Source organism: Balaenoptera borealis (assembly GCF_965194805.1).
Source record: "Balaenoptera borealis genome assembly, chromosome: 10".
Lineage (NCBI taxonomy): Eukaryota > Metazoa > Chordata > Mammalia > Artiodactyla > Balaenopteridae > Balaenoptera > Balaenoptera borealis.
In genome coordinates, this window is record NC_138874.1 from 94504483 (window position 1) to 94528551 (window position 24069).

Sequence of the window (24069 nt, forward strand, 5' to 3'; positions counted from 1 at the left end):
ACCTGATCTCCCAACAGTTTGTCTAGTTATTTCGTCATTACACATCTCTGTTTCCTATTTCTTTCTCCAAGAACAAAGAAAACAAAAGTTACCTTCACCCCTGGGCCTTGAGCTCTGGATCTTTCCCTGATTCCCAGAGTTTAGCAAGTGTCTTTCTAATTCACATAAGAGGAGCTCAGTAAATATTTGTGGAATTCATGATTGAGTGATAAACTCCTTGAGAGCAAGGATGTGCCCTCCTCTCAGTTTGCCTGCTCATTGCCTTTCACACAAAAAACTCACGTAAACATTTGCTGAATGGAGGAGCATTGCATTAGAGCGGAACAAGCATGGTGGAGTCTCATAGCCCTGGGTGGGAATGCTGGCTCTGTCTCTTGCTAGCTGTGTGCTTTGGGGAGCAAATTGCTCAACTCTTAGGACTCACTTTCCTCATCTGTAAAATGCAGATGCTGTGTTACATCTGCTCAGTCTCAAAAGTGTGTTGTGAGGATTGAGAAGCACCCAGTGTAGTATTTAGCACATAGTAAGGGTTCAATTAATGTTTGGTCCCTGCTTTTCCTTCTTTGAATTTGACTGCCAACTCTCATCTGGGGGTATCTGCTGGACAGGAGTCAAGTCAGGCTTTGCTGTGGCTCCCAGGGTAGCTCCTCCATCCTTCCTGCATGCCTCATCTATCCGCTGGTGATTCTTTGGTCACACTCACATCTTCTCGTTCTGATCTGAGTGAGTCCTTGCCCAGCAGCCCGGGGCTTGTTAGTGGGTTTACTGCATCTGCTTTCAGTTTTCTGCCCTGGTAATCCCTTCTTTCTGGTGGCCTTTGGAAGGCTCTGAATGGTGAGAGAAGCCAGAGGTTGACAGGCTTTCTTTCAATCTTGGTTGTCTTTGCTAGGCACAGAATATCTTAAGGCTGAAGGTTACATTATCATGTCTTCATAACTTTATTATTGTCCTTCTATGCTGGCTCCAGGGGAAAGGTAGCTTCCAGCCCCAATTCTCAGTGTTTGGACCTTTCCTCTGGGGAATGTTGGGGTGATTTTGCTGAGACATCTTCCTTATACATCTCCTATGGCCTGCTTTCTTTGTAAAGTCCACTCAGTTTAAAGGCTTTAGAGATCAGGATTCCACCATAGTGGAAGGGTGGTGTCACTGCCGCATGGAGTTGGGAGAGGAATCATGGTGTGGTAGAGTCTTTCTCAAAGCGTGGTCCTCTAATAGCCACAGGAAGGTTTCTGGACCCTCCCCAGGATCCACCAAGTCAAACTTGCTGGGAATGGGACCAGGGAATCTGCATTTAGCAGGCTCCCCAGTGACTGTTAGTCTCCAACTTTGCTCATGGAATGGGAAGAACTGTGCCCTGGGCACTTGGTCAAGGCCACACATTGTTGGGACTTGAACTTGAGTTATTTCCTCTCTCTGTGTCTCAGTTTCCTCATCTGTAAAATGAAGGTAATAGACTGGATTAACACTATCCCCTTCTGAAGACTATGCTTTACTGCTGAAACACCATTATCTTTCATTGACTCAAAAATGATGATTTGATTTGAGAAGATGGAAGGAAGGAGAGTGATCCAAGCCCTGGGTAAGGAGACACAGACACATGAGAAGGGCTCTGCAGTTTTGAGGGGTTTTCCAGACCCAGTTGTTTGTTAGACAATCAGTTAAGTGACCTCTAACCCCCAACATCTCTTGCTTCTTTCTTTGTGGGCTTTGCACTTTTTTGAGATTGTTTGGTGTCCCTGAAGGCTTGATGTTGGGAGACAGTGAAGTAGTCTTACTTGCTCCTGCAGATTCTAGATGGGTGTTCGGATCTGTTTCTAGAAGCGCATAGCTTAGAGTTTCTTTGTCCAGATTTTGGGATGGTCTGCATATAGGCACCCATGTTTTTACATAGTGACTGTGAAAGAATGACTTGGTCAATGAAAGAAGTAAAATGAAGAGAAGTCTGGTGTGTATGTATGTGTCTGTGTATGTGTTTGTATTAATTTAACAAATAGGAATTATCGGCACATTGCTAACTATTTGGTTGGAGAAGGTTTGGATAAGTCTTGTCTTCATTAGCTCCTGAATTTAACAAATGAGGAAACTCGCCATTAATGGGAGAGGCATGGACCACTGAGTGACCATGGAGAACAATGCTTTGCAGAGGATACACGCTCCTTGCAGTTGTGCTATGCTAATAGGACAGGTAGCTTGGTACTTTGGTACCTATCCCCCTGTTCTGCAAATAGCCATGTCATTGATGTTCTTCTTGGCTTGGCTGTTTCTTGCCAGCCTACTACTCCCCATCACAGGACACAATCTGAGAGAAGACGTAAGAATCCTCCAGTCATGGCCCTGCAGAGAAGTTGAATGTTGCAAGTCAGCTTTTCCAGGGATTCTCTTTGACCCATAATGGATCATATCCTGGCCTCTAATTTTTTCTTAGTTTACATAAAAGAGGTGGAAATGGTACTGACTGACCCCATGGGGTGCTGGATGAGAATAAATCTCAAAGTGAGTGTTTTGTCGTCGGTTAAATGCCATAAAAATGTTCAATATAATGGCTGATTATTTTTCTTTAATCTTAAATGGATACCTAGAATGGGAAAGTCCCATCTTGGTAGCAGAAATTCATTATCTCGGAAAGAGTTTAATGGGTGCTGTGCAGATGAACTGGAGGAAGTTAAATTGTGAAATGCGAAGGAGCTGAGAAAAGTGAAATGAGTTGTGCATTAAATTTAGATAAACACAATTATGTGTAACTGGATTATCACGCGTGCAGGCAGACACTGTATATTAGGCACCTGTGTTTTGATTAAAATCGATTTAGGTGCGTGCGCTTAGCATCCTGATAGATATGGGGTTGTGCCTAAGCCAGTGTCTGGGCGCACGAGGCATAGGCAGGGAAACGTCTGAGATCCAGGTTCCCAGCTGGAGAAGTTAAAAGGGCCTGGGACCAGCCTGGCCAATGGAAGATCATTTCAGAAAACTGCTAACCCTGTTACAGGCTGTCCAGCTCTTTGACACATACAGCTTCCTTCTGGGTTTCTTAGTTTCAGCTGGAGTCACGAAAGTGGTCCTGGAGTCCAGTGGGGTCTAGTGACCTGCTTACTCCATGGGTGGGACATGGTAGAAGGCAGATGGCATCAGAGCCTGCTGGGGACTGGGCTTGCCTGTCATTCAGGTTTTTATGGCTGTGAGGCCCTGTGATGGGAACACAAAATCTCTTTGAACCTCTCTGTAGACACAGAATCAGGCCCAGTTCCTTCTTAGCCTCTTAGGTCTACATCTGTAAGTCAAAGTCATCTCCAGATCAAAGGCAAGCCCATCCTCTGATCTCTGGGTGGCCATACGTGTGAACAGAGCCAGCTGGCCTGTGCCTGACCTTGAAGGAGGACAGATGTGGAGAAACAACTGTCAGTACCCAGTTAATTCCTGGTGACATGTTTTATTTCAAATGCAAAGCATTGTCGGGATTAAAATAAATGCTACCGGTTACGGGGGAGTATTAAATTAATAATTTTTTTCCCCTTGCTTGATCCTATAATACCCCTCAACTCCACAGATAAATTCTAAGCCCTCCACTGGGTGATTTGAGATGAACTGTATATTGTTACACAAACTAAAGTCGGCTTCTTTTTTTCCCTCCCCTTTTGTTCTTCTCCTCTGCCCTCCTCCTTACCCCCCTCTCAGGTTATACTTATCCTGACGAAGCTGTATGACTTCAACCTAGGAAGCGTGACAGAGAGCTCACTTTGGAGGTAAGTGGGTTAGAGATTCTTACCCGGCTCCTCGGGTTCGGCTCACGTGAGGAATGCCAGCTAAGCAGTTGGAGAGCACGTTTTGAAAGGAGCAGAAGATGGTCCTCCTCCTGGATGCCCTCTTTAATGCCCTGGGTGGCACTGATGGCCTCCATCTGCAAATTCCTTAGCACTCTGCTGACCTCCCGTGGGGTCTGTCACATATTCTCCCTGGCACTGTGGTTGCTTCTGCGTTCCTGCAGTGTCTCCTTTGACTGGATAAACACAAATGTGGGTAGAGAGATCAGAGCATGCCTGGGAAAAGTGGAGGCCGTGGATAAGGGAGCGTGCTGTAGAAGGGATGCCGGCCTTGGCATGAGTCTCGGCCCAAAGACTGTTTCTTGTCCTTTGTGCCTGTAAGATGCTGTGATTCTCGAGAAGCCCATGATTCTGGGAATAGACACATGTGGGAATCAGGCCTGTGTGATGACGTTTGTGGTCCCAAGCCTTCGTGGGCTTCTTCATCCATAAAATAATATCAAAAAATATATTTTACAACTGTACTGGTGTAAAGACAAACATATTCATATTGTATATTAAAACTTGTTTTCAGCCTAAAATATTCATTTTTTTTGTTTTTGGCTTTAAAAGAAATGACAGCATTTTTGTGAACCCTAGGCTCTGTGTCCATGTGCCAGGAGGATAAGTCAGCCCCGACGGAAGGCTGGGACAGGGAGCAGGATGTGGGTGGATTAAGTCAGAGAGGGCTTTCACGAAGCCGTGAACCCCGCAGTTTCTCTGGCTAGGGGATGCCGCACACTCACTCCTCCATATACCTCCTCACATGCAAGTTCACGGTCACCGCCACGCTGCTGGCAGTCACACAGGGCACCAGCAAGTTTCATCAGCCACTCTTGAGTCAGCGCTTCACGCTCTGTGCTTATTACCTCCACGGGCCTCAAGAGGGCTGTGTATCCATTCCATTTGCTCTGCCACTTGTAAACACTGGGGAGAGCGCTGCCACAAAAGGCCGTTCACTTGGCTGTGTCTTCATCCCAGTGCCAGTCCTGCGGGTCTGCTGGGGTTTTGGAGCAGAGGGGTCTGGGGTGTGAGTATCTGCATGCCGGGCTGCTTCTTCCTCTGACCTGTCTGCGGAGAATCAGCCAGAGCCTCTCTCCCAGGGAGGGAAGCAGTCACAGCATCTATTAAATATTTAGGGTTAATTGCTCATGTCGATGGAGGCCTGCCTCCATCTGCACAGGGTGTCCAAAACCTAATTTTGCTGCTCAGTGAAAAGTGGCAGAGGTATAAGTAACCAGGGTGCCTCCCGTAGATGAAAGCATGCCTGTTTCCGCTCGCGTGGGACTCCTGGGGACTTAGGCCCTCAGGCCCTGTCACAGGGATATGGTGGTGATCCTTTAAGCCTGACTCCAGTGCTGTCTGCTTGGTGCAAATAATGAAACAAACCAGAAAAGCCCATGCTTACAATGGGAAACAGCTGTACCTGGCAGCCCATGTTGTAGGAAAGGTTTGCTAGTTTTAGAGGTGGACCAGGCAAAACCATGGGGCCGAAGCCAGGTGCTTAATGCTAGAGGCCCGTAAGTGACAGAGTGTGTGCCCCACAGTCATAAGAGCCAGTGTATTCACTAGTGTGTGTCAAGGACAGCAGATGGCCAAGTGGCCCTAAGGGCATCCTGATGTCCCATTGCCGGGATTCAAATCCCAGCTTGTCCACCCAAAGAGCTCTGTGGCTTTGGGCACTTTACCTAACCTCTCTGGATCAGCTTCCCAGGGCTGCCGTAATCAAGGACCACTGGCTGGGTGGCTTCAAACAGCAGAAATGTATTCTCTCCCAGTCTGGAGGCCAGAAGTCTGAAATCAAGGCATCTTTAGGGCCACCCCCCTTCTGGGGGCTCTAAGGAGAACCCTTCGTTGCCTCTCCCTGCTTCTGGTGTCTGTCGGTGTTCCTTGGGGCTGCATTACTCCACTCTCTGCCTTTATCATCTTCTCCTCTGTGTCTGTGTCTTCTCCCCTTCTGTCCCTTAGAAGAACACTTGCCATTGGAGTTAGGGCCCAGCCGGATAATCCAGGATGCTCTCATTTCCAGATCCGTACATCTGCAAAGACACTTTTTCGAAGATGGTCCCATTGCAGGTTTTGGGGGTTAGGACATATTTGGAGCGGGGTCTGCCATTCAACCTACTTCACTCTCTTAAGTCTCAATTTCCCTGAATGTAAATTGGAGATAGTACAGATGCTACCTTTGCTCCAGCCACAGTGTCCTTGCTGTTACTTGAACCAGCCAGCCTCTTCCCCGGAGCCCTTACACTCAGCTCTCTCCTGGGTCTGAGCTCTCTTCTTCCAGGGAGCAGGGCACACCCTCACTTCCCTCCTCTCTGCTCACCTCATCAGTGAGGCCTTTGCCTGAGGACTTGGCATTCCATCACTTGGCTGCATTTTCCTCCTTAGTACCTGTCACCCTCTAGCTGCTAAATATTTACTTACTGATTTATTTATATTCTACTTACACCCAGTAACATCTAAGCTTGTAGAGAGAGAGAATTTTTCCATTTAAATTCAGTGCTGTATCCTCAACACCTAGGACAGCATCTGGCACACAGGAGGTACTTGATAAATGTTTGCTCGATGAATAAATTCATGGATGGGTTGCAAGGATTAAATGAAATATGAAATGTACAAACATTTAGGACAGTTACCCACATGTGGGAAGTGCTTAGTTAATTATGATAATTAATGATTATTATAACCCTGTGTGTTTGTATAGTTTTCTTTGTAAGGATCCACTAATGCAGGGATCCATGGGATGGAAATTGTAGGGCACCAAAGGGATGTATTCTGCGCCATCTAGGAATTAGCACAGATCTTTGGGGGGACGACAGGGGATAGGGAGGGGAGAAGAGTGATTTATAATGTTCCTTCTGCTGATTGGGGGGAATTGGAACAGCAATGGCTACCTAGTCAAAGACATTCTTTTGTAGAAAAGATTCTCTGAGCTGGGTGCTGGAATGATGGGCAGGTTGCAATTTGGCAAACGGAAAGTGGAAAAATGCCCCTTGCACAGGGCAAAGTCCAGGCAAGGCTGGACTGCAGGAGATAAGGCGGCCAGGAAGGAGGCAGGGGGAGCAGCTGGGTGTTGGACCAGGTAGGGAGGGTGGGGGGACTCATCGAGTTCACAGAAGGGGTCAAATCAAAGGCAGTTACTCAGAGCATAGATTATCGATAACAGAGTATATATGGTATGACCTTTCAGGGATTTGAAAAAAACTGGTGGATATTATAGGCTTTCCCTCTGGATAAATGTTATGCGGGTGTATTTTTGTGTTGTGATTCAGAGGGTTCACAGGTCTGATAAAGCCCAGCTTAGGAACCCCTGCAGAGGATGTGATTGAGGAAAGGGACTGCTCCTAAACTTTGTGGGAATTATCCAACTTCCTGGGGTCTCACAGGGTGACTTCTTACTTTTTATTGTCTTCCCTACTCATCCCCTAAAGATCTGTGCCCTCGTCCTCTTTTCTATATTGCTAATGATGTATTTTACAGTTAGAGCCTAGAGCACTATGATCTTCCTTACTCATACAGTGAGCAGAGAAAAGAAACTAAATTAAACACACACCCTTTCATTTCTGTGATTCAGTCCAACATGCCTAGCCAAGTTGAAATTGAATTTGGTGATTCTTCTTCAATTTTCTGTACAGCAGAGGCACCTGGAGCAGCTGTCATGACAAGATGATGTTCCCTGCCAGGTTACAGTATGACATAATTATTTGTCTCACTGAATTAATAATTGAAAAGCCATCTACTTCTAAATAGACAAAAGACTGTTTAAAGGCATTCTATAGTGTAGCAGTAGCCTGTGCCCTTGTGACCCCCTTTCTGGGACTCCTAGGTGCCAGTATACTGGGGGTGGTCAAAATTTTTTCTCTCTACCCACACAAGTATGGTTGCATAAACTGGTCATTTAGCACAACCGTCTGTTGGCATCCTTTAGTCAAAGGACATTTTACATATAGGATGTCAAGCTTGTAGAATTAATGAGGTTGGGGACTGACTTTTTAAAAAGACCTGGGGCTTCGCTTTCAGGGTGTTTTCAGTCCATAGTGTGTCAAGCCTGGAGGCTGTCCATCCGTCAAGAGTGATACTGGAGACCGACTCTATTAGATTTTATAGAAGCCTGACCCAAGGAGGAGAGATGAGTCAAGGTTGGGAGGCTCAGCATCCATCAGTTTCCTCCTATTCAAAGTATTTAAAAGTGAAAACTCTGGGACTGATGTCCTGCGTTCAAGTCCACACTCCTCCAATGAGCCACTAAGTGACCTTGAACACGTTTCTTCACCTCTCTGTGCCTCCATTTCCTTATCTGTACAATGAGGGTTATACTTGCACCTACCATGTAAAGTTGTGAGGCTTCATTGAAATAAAATATGTAAACTGCCTAGAAAAGTACCTGACATGCAGCGCCCATGTGGGAAATGCTCAAGGAGAGTTAGTTGTCATCATATGATCCATGAGTAATTGAACTGCTTCTCTCTGCTAGTTCCTTTACCTGAGCTGTCTTGTTCTATCTTTTGCAAGAAACTTGAGAGTCGGATATCACTGTCCCCAATTTACAGATGGGAACATTGAGCATTACAGAGGTTAAACAACTTGCCCCGGATCATGGAGCTAACAAGTAGGGGGAATCCTACTGACACCTGAGTCTGTGCTCATTCTACCCTGTGTGCTGTGTCTGATTCTGGGTGAGAGTGGATTTATGGACTCCTTCAGAATAAGAGATCTTTTTTTTTTTAATGGGTAGGAGAATGGGATGACATGGAGAATGGGATGACATGGAAAGTGAGAGAGGGAGAAATTCCCAGAGTGGGAAAATTGCTCTAGAGTGGTTGGGCTGGGATTTCGACTTCTAGGCTAAAACGTTCCTTATGCAATTGAGATGGATGCTCTCTAGTCCAGCACTGTCTGATTAGAAATATATGGGAGCCACATAATTTTCCAGTAGTCAATAATGTGAAAAGAAACAGTGGAGATTAATTTTATTAATAAATTTTCTTTAGCTGAGTTAAATAGAACTATCATTTCAACAGACAATCAATAAGAATAATGGGCTATTTTGCCTTAGTTTTTTTTTTTTTTTTTTGTAGTAAGTCTTTGAAATCCAACGTGTATTTCACACTTAAGGGCATATCTCAATTTGGACCAGCCACATTTTGAGTGTTTAATGTTAGTTAAATATGGCTAGCGGATACCATAGTGCCCAGTGGAGGTCTAGTAACCTGTCTCTCACATATTTTCAGTTCATTTGGGGGTGACGGTAACTTTTTTCACCATAGAAATGCATATCTGTTTTATCAAAGGACAATAGGTAAAAAATTCCACCTGTTCTGGAAGGCAATTATTTTATAATGTTATGGTACTGGGAATATGTGCAGTGTCACAGGCTGACCTGATCCATATTAAAACTCTGATCATCTAAAAGGAAGGGAGGACTGTGGAAATCTGTCCACAGAAATAGAAGAGGCACCACAAGAACTTTTAGGTCTTTGAACTGTGATTCTTGGTAATTCTGAAATAATCATGGCTGTTGACCCTGGAGTCAAAGAGACTTAGGGGGCTTCCCTGGCGGCACAGTGGTTGAGAATCTGCCTGCCAATGCAGGGGACACGGGTTCGAGCCCTGGTCTGGGAAGATCCCACATGCCGCGGAGCAGCTAGGCCCGTGAGCCACAACTACTGAGCCTGCGCGTCTGGAGCCCGTGCTCCGCAACAAGAGAGGCCACGATGGTGAGAGGCCCGCGCACCGTGATGAAGAGTGGCCCCCACTTGCCGCAACTAGAGAAAGCCCTCGCACAGAAACGAAGACCCAACACAGCCATAAATAAATAAATAAATGAATGAATGAATAAATAAATAAATAAATAAAATTAAAAAAAAAAAAGGAAATGTCACAGGGCAACGATTAATCCCAGTTTCTTTAAAAAAAAAAAAAAAAAAAAAGAGAGACTTAGGGTGAGAAAGGATCATAACAAACGTTCTCCTTGAGCCCCAGAACCGTATTGTTTCAGAGATAAGGGTGTGAGTTCAGGGAGAGGGAGACACTTTGCCTGAGTTTCCTGAATCAGAAGTCTGAGATTAAGAGTGCGCCCTGGCTCTTGCTGGCTCCTGATCTCCTTCCGTAAACTCACACATCCCCTAACTGGGAACCCTGGGACTGGCTAGAGACAGCTCTCTTCTTTTTTAAAATTGAATTGTAGTTGATTTACGACGTTGTGTTAAATTCTAATGTACAGCAAAGTGACTCAGTTATACATATATATGCATCCTTTTTCATATTCTTTTCTATCATGGTTAATCACAGGATATTGAATATAGTTACCTGTGCTATATGGTAGGTCCTTGTTGTTTATCCGTTCTATATATAATAGTTTGCATCTGCTAACCCCAAATCCCACTCCTCCCCTCTCCCACCCCACCTCCCCCTTGGCAACCACAAGTCTGTTCTCTAAGTCTGTGAGTCTGTTTAGAGATGGCCCTCTTCTTCACGTCTCCTTCATTCCCAACTGCAAATAGGCCATTGTTATATGGTGTACAGGCACCATGGGCCTCAACGGCTGGGTCACGCTCTCTCTCATTTCTGTGACAACAGCATGTGGCACATGCTTTGGTGCCATCTTCATGTCCCTTTGCACATATGGGTGTGTGCACCTCTGCCGAGTTTGGTGGCATTCATGGTCCTTAATTTGGGAGCAAGGGCGCCACTTTTCTTTGAATGTGGTACTTATGAAAAGGTTGATTAATCCACTGCTTGAGGTTTTTGAGTCTTTAGTTTAGAACATAAGTCACGGTGGGGGCTGGCAGATTGGTTCTTGGACTCAGTTCTATATGTCTTAAACATTAACACTTAGACTGATAAACAAAGACATTGCCCTCCCCTCAAAAAATTGTTTTTAAGGTCTCATTTTCTGGAGGTAGATGAGCTGGCAAGCAATCCCCGGCTTCCATCTGTCCGTCTCAAGCACTAGCCTTTAGTAAAGGTCCGGGAGAGGCCAGTTTCTGATCGGGTGTGATGTCTCCACATGAGCTTTCCCCTGGAATTTCTATTGGATTGGGGTCCTCACAGAGAAATGAATTTGCAGTTGTCTTGGTGTAAGAGGAACCAGGAATCCTTTACAGTGGATGGTACCCCTGCATTGCTACGTTACCTCAGTTCCCTCCCTCCCCTCTTGCTCCATTTCACCCACCCCCAGCCTGGCAGTGTGGGAGACATTCTGCTCTTGGAAAAGCAGCGAGGCTTCTCAGCCACTGCTCCTGTATGCCTGGCCTCAGGACCTGCAGCGCAAGGGGGCTTCAGATCGAGGCGTTCCTGGTTAGGGTGTTTATGTGCCCACTTGGTGGTCACATCCTCCTGGATACCTTCCCTGACACTCCTCCCTGGATTGGGTGCCTCTCCTCTGCTTACCACTGATGTCTCATCCTTACACTGTGCTGTTGATTTGTTCCCAGCCTGGGAGCCGCTCGAGAGCAGGGACCACGTGCTCTTCCTGTTTCTGGATCTACACGGCCCAGCACTCGGGCTGCACTAAATAAAGGCTAAAAGAACTGAACTGAAGTACCAATAGCCCCGAACCAGTCCCAGCCCCAGCCCCGCCTTGTCCTGTTGCTTTCCATGTATTGAGTTGTCTATCCCCCCGCCACTGGGGAATCCTGTAACTTTTCATCTGTTTTGCAAGCTGTTGTCTGGACCATTTATTTCCTCCTCTAATTGTTCTGTCAGTGACCTTTCTGGGAGACCTTTGGATTTATTAATTTTTTTGTTTGCCAAGAAAACCCTGATAATAATTGCTAAGACTTCCCAGAAGTTATTAGTTTACAAATTTTAATGACATTCATGATTTATTTATGTGCTTCCCTCCCTCTACAGCTGTTCACCCCAATTCCTTAGTGGAATCCCTGCTGAATCTGAGTGAATTAATGGAAACAAAACTGCAGATTGGAATGACATTTTTTTTTCTAGACTGTTAATTAAAAGCTTTCCATCCTATTCGCTAGGCTCTTCATATGTGAGGTCCCGAAGGCTGGGCAGGTACAGGCTGTGAAATCCTCCCTCTAGAACTGGGGCCTTTGTCTGTTTGCTTTCAGTGGTAATAAATCTGGTGAAAACTCCTGAATTGGCCACAGAGCATTTGGTTGAACAGATATTAACTGAGCATTCATTACGTAAGCAGTCCTGTGCTCATTGCTGGGTGATGCCGAATAAGTATGTCGTGATTGCTATCCTCGAGGAATGTTTAGTTCAGTTGAAAGGTAAGATTAATGCATGTAGGAAACAATGTCAGGCATATGCAAGTATATATATGTATATGCAGAACACATTGCATTCTGTGATGAGTGGCCCTACTGTAGAAATACTTATATTTTTATTATTATCACACCTCATTCCGTGAGGATGCAGAGCAATTCTAGGAATGAATTAGAGAAATGATCAATGTGTCTCATGTATTTTGTTTTGCTGTTTAATATAAAACATCTTATTTCTCCATTAGGGTGTGAAACTTTTCAGAGGAAAGACTGTTTCATATGAGAACTAGTAGTTTCCATAATTCTCAGAAACACCTGGTAACAGATGGGATTGAGTATGTGTAGTGGTTAAAGAAGTGGGTCCTGAATTCAAATTGCCTGGATGTGAATCCCAGATCTACTGCTTGCTAACTGTACCACCTTAAGCAGTGTTTTCATTTCTGTAAGCTTTGGTTTACTTATCCATATAGTGGGATGATAGTAAGACCTATCTCATGGAAGCTTTGTGAGGATTCAGTGAGATAATGCATGGAATGCAAAATGCCTACTATCTACTTAGTACTTACTGTAATAATTATTATTTGTTCGTAGGCTCATATCCTCCTAGCCCAGCAGCTTCTACCAGGCTCCTGAGGACAGTTGTGCTGATATCTTTAGGAGGGTGGGGTGCAGAACATACCTAGAGTCCTAAGCACGTGGTGCCTGGAAATGATACATTTCTATTGAGAGAATGTTCTGGAGTCTTCTCCTTTTTTTTTTTTTAATGAATTTTTATTGCAGTATAGTTGCTTTACAATATTGTGTTAGTTTCTGCTGTACAGCAAAGTGAATCAGCTATACGTATACATATATCCTCTCTTTTTTGGATTTCTTTCCCATTTAGGTCACCACAGAGCATTGAGTAGAGTTCCCTGTGCTATACAGTAGGTTCTTATTAGTTATCTATTTTATATATAGTATCAATAGTGTATATATGTCAATCCCAATCTCCCAATTCATCCCATCCGCCCCTTCCTCCTGGTATCCATACGTTTGTTCTCTGTGTCTGTGTCTCTATTTCTGCTTTGCAAATAAAATGATCTACACCATTCTTCTAGATTCTATATATGTTAATATACGATATTTGTTTTTCTCTTTCTGAGTTACTTCACTCTGTATGACAGTCTCTCGGTCCATCCACGTCTCTACAGATGACCCAATATTATTCCTTTTTATGGCTGAGTAATATTCTATTGTATATATGTACCATATCTTCTTTATCCATTCCTCTGTTGATGGACATTTAGGTTGCTTCCATTTCCTGGCTATTGTAAATAGTGCTGCATTGAACATTGGGGTGCATGTGTCTTTTGGAATTATGGTTTTCTCTGGGGATATGCCCAGTAGTGGGATTGCTGGGTCATATGGTAATTCTATTTTTAGTTTTTTAAGGAACCTCCATACTCTTCTCCATAGTGGCTGTATCAATTTACATTCCTACCCACAGTGCAAGAGGGTTCCCTTTTCTCCACACCCTCTCCAGCATTTATTGTTTGTAGATTTTTTGATGATGGCCATTCTGACCAGTGTGAGATGATACCTCATTGTAGTTTTGATTTGCATTTCTGTAATACTTAGTGATGTTGAACATCTTTTCATGTGTTTGTTGGCCATCTGTTTGTCTTCTCCTTTAGATACTCATCTGTGCTTGGCAAAAGGGAAAGGTTAATATATTTCTTGGTTTTTCTACATCAGCTGCAGCTGCTGCTGATTTTGGGCGTAGGACGCCAAGCACAATCTGATTTAAGTTCCCCTAACACAGTGTTGAGTTACCTCATCCATTGCTGGTTATTTTCTTTTTAATGCAAGTGTTGGGGGAGGTAAGCCCATTGAAGAGCTTTGTTCTTCCCAAGTAATTAACATGGAAGGCAGGATGGGGTCATCCATGCTTCTCAGATTTGGTGTAGCCTCAGAATTACTTGTGGATTTGTTAAAAATCTAGATTCCTGGGCCCTAACCAAGAGATTCCAATTTGGTAAGGCTGGTGTTACTCAGGATGTATACTTTTAAAAGCTCTGTGGTTGGTTCTGATTTTCACGTAAGATTGGGAGCCACTGAGCTCAGAGGAAGCTTGGGTTCTAGGCCCATCTCAGTTGCTAATTAATCGAATTACTCATGCCATCCTTCTGTTTCCTCATAAAGGTATTCGATGAAGTGATCTCAAATCCCTTTCAACTCCCAAGTCCACAGACGCTACCAACCTGGGAAGTCAAACAGGGAACACACACAGAATTTATGGTGCCCAGCAGATACCTTTTATGAGCTAACAGCCCCACTTGTGAGAACGTCCACCCTCCTTAAGGAAAACTAACGTGCTGTTTGTTCATGGATGGATAGTAGCCAATGGGCAGGTGTCAGCCAGAACACCTGTCCTAACTACTTAATTTCAATTCATTAAACATAAAGAGCAGCATTCAATCTATGAAACCCTTTGCTCCCCCAAAAAATAGAATGAGAAAGGAGTTTGCCCTAAATATCGAGACCTCAGACATCTTACTTTGCTGGAGAATAGAGCAATGCGAACACTGGAGAAACAGATCTGGTTTACAGATTTAATGTTTTCCTATTTATTATGGGAAAGAGGTTTCTTTTTTATGGCTTAGTCTTTTTCTTCCACCCTGACATGTGTAAATCTTGATTTTTGTCCAGTGGCTGAGAGAACATAATCCTTTCGTATGGATTGTGTCTGTGGATTGTTATTTTATGTTGTTTTCCCTTCCTTCCAAATGCTGTGCCATTTTATCACAATCACAAATAACCCCACCATTTGGAGAAGGGGTGTGAAATTCTGCCCATCCCTCTCCACACCCTGAGTTCCCTCTCATTTTCTCAGTAGTAGATTCGTTAGCCTTCTAATGAAGTTAATAAGTAAACAGGATCAGACAGTTCCTTCTAAAATAACATTTATAAATGGATGCATTTCCCGACTCTCTAAGGTAAAGCCTTAATTCATTTCCCTTCCAGATGTCCACATGTGTAAAACCATGATAGGTGGGCCCCTGGACTGTGGTTTGAAGCCAAGAAAAAGGGAAAGTTTTCAATTCACACAGAGCCTATCTATTTCCAAGTTTATAGGAGAGTGGATTTTTACATACTCCATTCCTGCTTATATATATAATGACTATAAAGATTAGGTAGTCAGGCTTTCATAGTTACTTTATCATCCTTTGGTGGCCAAATACTTTATTGGACATAGACTGTAAATGTCATTAGAAGGCTTTTGGCAACTTCCCCATGAAGACCACTATCTAGACTTCATTTGGGGAGCCATAAACTGGTAAAAAGGCCTCTTCTTAATGTTACATGTCTGTGACATTTCTTTTCAGAAATCACTGAACTTATAAAGGAAATATTTCACAGCTTACTTTTGCTTCCAAATGGTTTGTGCCCAAGTTAAAGCTAAAGTCAAGTATGAAAAGGCAATACGTAGAGTTTATCTTCTAAAAGATTTTCCTTTCAGTGGCACTGATATCTTAAATTGGTATAATATTTGTAGTCATTGCCCACACGAAGTATGGCATGTCTCATATTTCTAGGAGGAATGGGAGGCCTGTGTAATTAAACATTCCATTTTACAGATGGATAAACTGATTTCTTGAGTAGGTTGGTGGTTGGTGATTTCAGATCTGGTGTCCAGATCTAGGCATTCCAATTCTCAGCAGCTTCATGCTCTTGCTCTTACATTAGTAATCAGTCTTTCCTGGCCTTTCCAGCTCAGCAACCATTTATATTTCATAAGAGATCTATGGCCAAGGGACTACTTTGGGGACCAGGAATGGGTTTCCTTGGATATTTGTCTAAGTGATTTTCAGTTGTGGTGGATCATGAGAATCATCAGGGAAATATAAGGAAAGTGAGTTTCCTGGGCCTTATTCCAAACCTACTGAATCAATTTCTGGGATCAAGATCTAGGAACTTATGGTTTTAAAGAGCTCCCCACTTGATTTTGATATAACTACTGACCTAAGAGACTTCATGGCCATTTTGATTTCTGAAAGGTCCATGAAAACTTATTTTGGGGAATCTTCCCCTCAGTATAGCACCTGGCCCTCTTACCCATTTTTACCCATTTTCCTTATGGCTGGCTCAGAATGACAAGCACAATCATTCATGCAAAAATACATAGTTGCACCCTCGTCTTCATAAATGACAACCATAAAGGTTAGGAATTGGAATGAGCTCTGGCACTTATTAATTAGCTCACATTCTGTCAGCATCAGGCTTGTTTAATTGGGCAATTAACATTGATTTTAGATAATGGTGCCACAGGAGAATGTTCATAAGGTTCTGGTCTCCATGGAGTTGTGTTGAGATAAACTCTATGAAGCTGAGTTTTTAGCTGGAAAGCTAGGCTTCCTGAAGATCGAAGAGCACAACAAATGGGGAATGGTTTTCAGGTGACTTTGGAAGGCTTTCTGTTCGTAATTTTTGGTTGCAAGCAACAGAAATCATCACTAACTTGGGCACCATATAGGATTCATTGGAAGGATACTGGTATAACTCAACATTTGGAGGAAGAGATAATATAAAAAACTTCCCTCTTACTGCTGCTTTTGCTTCATTCCATACGTTTTGATATGTTGTGTTTTCATTTGTCTTGAGACATGTTCTAATCTCTCTTTTGCTTTATTCATTGACCCATTGGTTGTTTAAATGTGTATTGTTTAATTTTCATGTATTTGCAAATTTTTCAGCTTTCCTTTTGTTATTGATTTCTTGTTTCATTCCATTGTTGTAGGATGGAATGTTCTGTGTATGTCTGTTGGGTTCATTTGGTCTATAGTGTAGTTCAAGCCTGCTGTTTCATTATTGACTTTGTCTGGATAATCTACCAGTTATTGAAAGTGGGTTTTTGAAATTGTGTCCTATTTTTGCATTACTATCTATTTATCCCTTCAGACCTGTTCATGTGGCTTTATATATTTAGGCACTCTGATGTTGAGTACATATATATTTATAAGTTTTATATCTTCCTGTTGAATTGACTCTTTTATGTAATTATGTAATGATCTTCTTTTTCTCTTGTGACAATTTTGACTGATATAAATTTAGCCACCCCTGCTCTCTTTTTGTTATCATTTGCATGGAATATCTTTTTCATACCTTCACATTCACCTTATATGTGTCCTTAAATCTAAAGTCAATCTCTTGTAGATAGCATATAGTTAGATCTTGTTTCTTTACTTTTTAAAAAAATTTATTCAGCTACTGCATATCTTTTTGTTGGTGAGTTTAATCCATTTAAATTTAAAGTAATTATTGATAAGTAAAGAGTCACTTTTGCTATTTTGTTAATGGTTTTCTGTCTGTTTTGTAGTTCTTTTGTTCTTCTCTTCCTCTCTTGCTGTCTTCTTTTCTTATTTGATAATTATTTGTAGTAATATACTTTGATTATTTTGTCTTTATCTTTTTGTTTCCATTCTAGGTTTTTTCCTTTGTGGTTACCATGAAGTTTGCATTAAACTTTTTACAGTTATAACAGCCTATTTTAAGCTGATAACAACAATCACATACAAAAACTCTACACTTTTACTTTCTTCCCCAACACTTTGTCTTTGATGTGAGAATTTACTTGTTCGTATATCATGTAGCCATTACCAAATTTTTGGGTTATAGCTGTGTTTTGGAAAGATGTGTTTAGAAAGGGTGATTTAGTGTGGGAAGAAAATTGTAGGCAGGGAGGATCAGTTCTGAGACTGTTGTGACATTCTTATGCTTTTTACCACTATCTATCTATCCATCCATCTATCCATATGTGTCTTTGCTTCTATGTTTATTTGCCTACCTTTGTAGAATGTCCAATGATCTAATGTTATTTAATGGGTCAGGAACGAGGAAGGCAGGAAGCTGAAATTCAAACTTGCTTGAGGGAAACCAGAAATTCCTTGCCATCCCCCTGAATCTCTGACTGGCTCTCAGGTGTATAAACATGAATTCTATGCCACTGAAGTTAAGGTATGATGACTAGCTCATCAAGTCAGACCTGGTGAAGGGCTATCAGGAACCAGGCATGATTTACTGGCTTACTATACGTAAAGGTCAACCTTCAGCATTCTGGAAGCGTGGGGCAGAGGACAAAGGAAGTGATTGACTTCCTAAGGTTATTTCATTTCATTCCTCTCTGTGGGGATATGGAAGACAGGATTGTAACAATGCAAACTGGAAAGAATTTGGAATTGGAGCAAATTCTGATTTACTCTGATACTATGATACCTTCTGTTGGCATTCCCTTTAAACACACCTGCCTGAATTCTCTAGGACATCAGAATTGAGATGTTGTATAAGATTTTGTCTGGCCAGCAAGGAAGAAACAGTAAGTTTCCTAAGCTTCTAAGTTTTTTTCTTATTTTGCATATTTAAATTTTTATGCAATAATTTCACTAATAAAAAATGAAGAGTACTATAAAAAAGTAGCCACCATCTTAATCCTGTTTAAAACCATTGTTAAGTTTCAATATATATATATACCTATACATTTTTTACCTATACAATTTTACATAATTGTGACTCTCTTGTATAAACAATTCTGTTTCTTATTTTCATATAATATTTAACTAAGCATTTTTCTATGTTATTCAAAATATTTTACAAACATAATTGTGATGTTTGCATAATAGTGTATTGTATTGCTGTTCTGTAATTTACTTAACTATATTCATTCCTCTATTTTTAGAGATTTAGATTGTCTTACAGTTTTTCACTATTTGAAAATGTTGCCATGAATATCTAGATATATAAATCTTTGTTTCTGTCTGCATTTTAGATGATTTTCTTAGGATAGACTTCTAGAGGAGAAATTTTAAGACTCAGCATACTTGTTCAGTTGGTTATGAAAAGGTGCGTTTCTGCAACTCTTATGCTGGGAAAGAAATCTCTGAAATTTAAAGAGAAAAGTTATCACATTTTCCACTGTGTATATATGTGTGTGGTATATTAATACTGCACGTATGCATTTTTATGCTTTAGGGTCATTAGTATACCTAAAATTATCGTAAAATTATTGGAATAAATCTTGGGTAATGAGATTCTGGAAAATGATGTATCCGCAGTCTCCAAGAAGAACATACATGTCACCTGCTGAGTGAGCATACGCAGGCCCATCTGAACTGATAAAATGGAAACAATAGCAATCACGTCAATAATAGTAGCTAACACCATTGTAAAGCAATTATACTCCAATAAAGATGTTAAAAAAAAATAATAGTAGCTGTTCACACTTACTGAGCACTAACTATGTGTCAGGCACTGATTGAAGTGCTTTACATATGTTTTTACTCAGCCTTATGAAAAATCGGTTAGGTAAAGACTGCTGTCATCCCATTTTACAGCTGAGGAACCTCAGGGCCAGAGAGTTTAAATGACTTTCCCAAGGCCATGCACTTAGTAGGTAGTACAGCTGGAATTTGGATCCAGACGCTTGGATACTAGAGCCTGTGCACTTAATCCTACTCTAGGCAGTCGCTGAGGAAGACCTGACTGAGGTTGGAAGTTGTTATCGGAGTTTCAACCAGTCTAAGATTTATAATGCTCTTCGTGCAAGACCTTGGTGCAAGACTCATGTGGAGGAGGGAGACTACAGGAAATTCCTCCTGGATGATACCCATGGCTCCTCCAACCCAGGGCATGATCTGCGATGGAAGCTTCAAGGGTAGGAACATGGGAGGGTCTAGTCTCTTCCTTTCTGTAAAGGTTTGGAATAGGGCTCGTCTTCCCCAAAATTCTCTTAATAACCCCCGAGGGACTTGTCGAGCATAAGCTTACCTGTTCTGTACCTGTCTTACCTGTTACCTGTACCTGCTTGCCTACAGGTTCTTGAGAATCACTGTACAGAGAGGTTAAAAGCACAGACTCTAGTGTATACTGCCTGGGTTCGAATCTCAGCTCTGCCACTTCCCAGCTGTGAGCTTTGGGCGGTGACTTCTATGGGCCCCACGTCATCATTTCTGGAGTAGGAGTGATGACAGTACCTGCCTCACTGGGAGGCTGAGAGACGCCCTGAGTTACTAGTGGTAACGTGTTTGGAAGAGTGCTGGCTCACAGCACATGTGCTTTGTGAGTGTTTGCTTCAGTTTCTGGACTGCTCTGCCTTTTGCCCTAATCCCTCAAGGCTCCAGTCCAGTCTCCTGCCTGCCAGGACTTATTCCGGTGTTTCCCAGACGCAGTCAGCAGATACTTGTGGAGCGCTCCCACATGCTAGATCCCACGGGTGGAGGGGGAGCGAACAGGCCGGCTGCCTGCTCCTTTCCTGCTTCCCTCCAGAGTGGAGGCCCAGGGACCCAGGACTCTCCACAGCAGGTGAGAGAAAGTGTGGGCTAGACGAGGCAGTGAGAGGGCAGGAGCCCCCCCCAGCGGGAGGATTGTGGAGGGCTTTCCTGGGTGTATTCGTTTCCTAGGGCCGCTGTAACCAATACCACAGACTAGGTGGTTTAAACCATAGAATTTTATTGCCTTGCAGTTCTGGAGGCTGGAGGTCTAAGATCAAGGTGTGAGCAGGGTTGGTTCCCTCTGAGGGCTGTGAGGGAGAATCTGTTCCATGCCTCTCCCCTAGTTTGTGTGATTGGCTGGCAATCTTTGGTGCTCCTTGGCTTGTGGAAGCATCACCCCATCCCTGCCTTCCTGCTCACAGGGCCTTCTGCCTGTGTGTGTATCTGCATCCAAATTTCCCCTTTTTATAAGATTATAAATTGGATTATTTTATTTTATAAATTGGGTTATATTGGATTAGCTCACCCCACCCCACTCACGTATGACCTCACCTTAACTAATTACATCTGTGACAAACTTGTTTCCAAATAAGGTCGCATTCTGAGGACTCGAAGGTATGAATCTTTTTGGGGGATGCAAGGCAATCCGTACCAGCTGGGAAGTGCCCATAGCTGGGGCTGAAGGGTGAGGCAGAATTAACCGGGAGCTGAGGGGCTGGAGAGGGGGGGGGGAACTATTCCAGTCAGGCCTGTGCAAAGGTCCTGTGGTGGGTGGGAGCTTCCCTTTTCAAGGAGCCAGAGTAAGCTAGTGGGTGAGGGGGAGCGGTCTGTGAGATGTGGGAGATGGCAAGAGGCACGCCCGTGGTGTCTGGTCAGCCATTTAAAACACGTTGGGTTTTACTTTGGGCACGTGGGATACACCTAAAAGGCTTTAAGCAGGAGTATGCCATCATTTAATGACTGCTTTAAAGATCTATTATCATTGAAATTTTGTTTAATTTTTTATTACTGGTTTTGTATTATTGTGAACGGAACATTTTTTTTCTTTGTTTTGTTGACTACTTGTAATTCCTTACATGTATTTTTCTTTTCATGCGTTCTGTATGTTTATATGTTGGGGGCTTGTTTTCCTTATCATTTATACATTTTTTAGTATTAATATATAAACTGAAAGCATTGTTGAATCTGATACCAATATTTCCCCCATTCTGTTTTTTCCTGTTATCATAGTTTGCCTTTTCATAAAGTAGGAGTTTTACATTCTGTGAATAATCAAATCTGCTAATCTTTATTTTTAAAAAACCACATTCCTTCTTAGTTTTATTTAAGATTGAAGAGCTCTCACCTTTTCAGTCTATTCTTACAAAGCAGGACATCATCCCTTAGATGGGAAACATGTGCTACAAATTGTTGACTAAGCTGTGACATTCATTTTGGGGAAACAGCTGCTTGTTTTCTGATCAATTATCTCATCCAGTCCTCCCCCAAAACTTATGAAGTAGGTCCTACTATGCTTTTCTTATTTGAAGATGGGGAAACTGAGTTTTTTAATAAAATGAGTAATCTGCTAAAGTTCACGCAGGTAGATTTGGGCTCTTAACCCAGATGAACAGCTCAGGACTTATTCATAATCAAGGAAGTTCTCCACTGGAAGCTTCAAGTGGTTTCTTGGGTGGCGTCCACCCTGTCTCTTCAGAGTTTAGTACCCATTTCACAGATGGAAACTAGGAGGTTCCCAGCAGAGCACATGCTTCCATAGATTTTTGTTCTAGCCAGGCCACTGCCTCACTTCCCGACAGCCCTTACTTATGCCACGTGCCATTCTGGAATTCCCTCTTTTCTCCTCCTAACCACTTTCAGGACATATGTTCTACTTTCTTCCGGAGACTTTCTTGAGCACTCTAGCCCAGCATTCTCTCTCTTCTTTCTTTTGAGTCTCCTAAAATCTGCTTTTCTACCCACTTACCTGCTCCTTGGTCGTACCACGTGTGGCTTCTTGAGATCACCCACAGCACGTGGCTGTGTGCTCTGAGTGTCATACGTGCTGAATAAATGTCTTTTGGGTAGCCAGATCCACCTGGGTTTCCTTGGTCTTGATACGGGGAGTCTGTGGAAAGCCTGGCTGCGTCCAGCAGCCTCAGGTCCTGCAGGGACTCCGAGTGCCAGGCAGCCCCCAAGAGACACTTAGTTCTTGGTGCCCCTTCTGCGCCTGTGTCACCAGCTTTGCAGTAGCAGTGTTTTCTGCTCTGTAGCCTGTCCTCTGTCACAGTTAGATGGTGTAGGATGGGATAAATGGATATTTTGGAGTGACAGCAATGTGTTGAAAGCCAGCCAGCTGAAAACTGAGAATGCACACGCAGAATGCCACAGTTATCAAAATCCACTGGCCATTTTGAGGCAGTTGCCAGATTGTTTCATCAGGGTTGACAAAATGAAAATTTCCAAGAGATTGGGGGATAAGTGGGGGTGGTATGTGCTTGGGGGCAGTTTTCATACTCGTTAGGGTATACCGAACGGCTGCTGTGCACCAGGAATAGGGACTTTCTCATATTATCTCTAATCTAAACATGCTGATGGCAAGATGTGTAGAGAAGTGCTGGGTATCGTATGAGCTGAGCAGGATAGTACTACATGTGTATGGAAATGTTACGTGGAGTTCTGGCTTTGCTATCTTGCTCAGAGATGTCAGAAATTATTACATGTTTATAAAAGATTAAGATTTAAAAAATTAAGATTAAAAAAATATTTTAAAAAGATTTTCCTCTGCTAGGGATCTGTAGGAGTTGGGGAGAGCTTAGTGTTACTGCACCCACAGCCCCAGAGTCCTAGCGAACATGGCCTCCCTGGAATCATGGGATGGATGCAGCCACAGAGGGACCTGTCCAGCCTTGGGCATCTAAGTAAACCTTGTTGACCTTTTCATACAGACTGGCACCAAAGCCAGAGTCAGTCCTTTCAGGGTCCAGCTAAGGATCTCACTGGGTGGTACCATCTTTCTTTCATGGCCCTTTGGTGTGTGCTGTGGTGGACGGCATCAGCCAGTGAGGACTGGACCAGGGTGCTCCCAACATCTTTGCCTCAGAAATATCACTGGACCCGTCATTTTGCTTCTCATTGTCCACTATTAAAGCATCAGTGACGAGGTGAGTGCACCGAGTTTATCTAGACCCATAAGAGCAAATGGTGGAGTGATAGTGCATGCCGCCCCAAATCACCAAAGGCAGTCTGGTGTTCTCTCAGTCTCTTTAGAACAAAGCAAGCTTTTTCCTGCCTGGGGACTTCACATCTGTCTGGAATACTCTCATTCTCCTCCTGCCCCTAGTCACATTTTTCACAAGCCTAGTTCTTCTTTACCTTTTATTTCTTCAATCTAAGCATCTCTTCTCCAGAGAGGTGTTACCCAGCCGTCCTCTCTAAGAGAGGTTTCCGAGGTGGTCCCTCTCTCATTGTCTAACAGTACTAATTATTGTACAGCTTAAAGTCATTTTATTTTATGTCTTATGTAAGGGTTATTAGTTAGTTATTTCACTTCTGTGCCACCTTCCCCACTAAACAGAGATCCACTGAGAGCAGGGGTGTGTTTGCCTTATACAACATTCTTTCTCATCACCAAGCACTGTGCTTGGCACGCGATAGGAGCCATGCGACGAGAGGGAAGCAGGAGGTGGGCAGCGGGAATCCACAGGCAGAAGCCAGGGCAGGCAGGTAGACATGAGATTCCCAACTCCCTGGATAGCAGTTCTTGACTGAACCCCTTGTAGAGCTCTTCCTTCGCACATTCTCTCAAGTAGATTG

General features: G+C 43.0%; 1 protein-coding gene across 4 annotated transcripts in view; it reads left to right on the forward strand.

The window, feature by feature from the left end:
- Positions 1–24069, forward strand: part of SORCS3 (sortilin related VPS10 domain containing receptor 3) — a 584946-nt gene that overhangs the window by 174498 nt on the left and 386379 nt on the right. For all 4 annotated transcript variants that reach the window (XM_082408251.1, XM_082408252.1, XM_082408253.1 and 1 more), the window contains exon 2: positions 3673–3740. In XM_082408251.1, coding sequence (XP_082264377.1) covers positions 3673–3740 — 68 coding nt within the window. The remainder of the gene's footprint in view (positions 1–3672; positions 3741–24069) is intronic.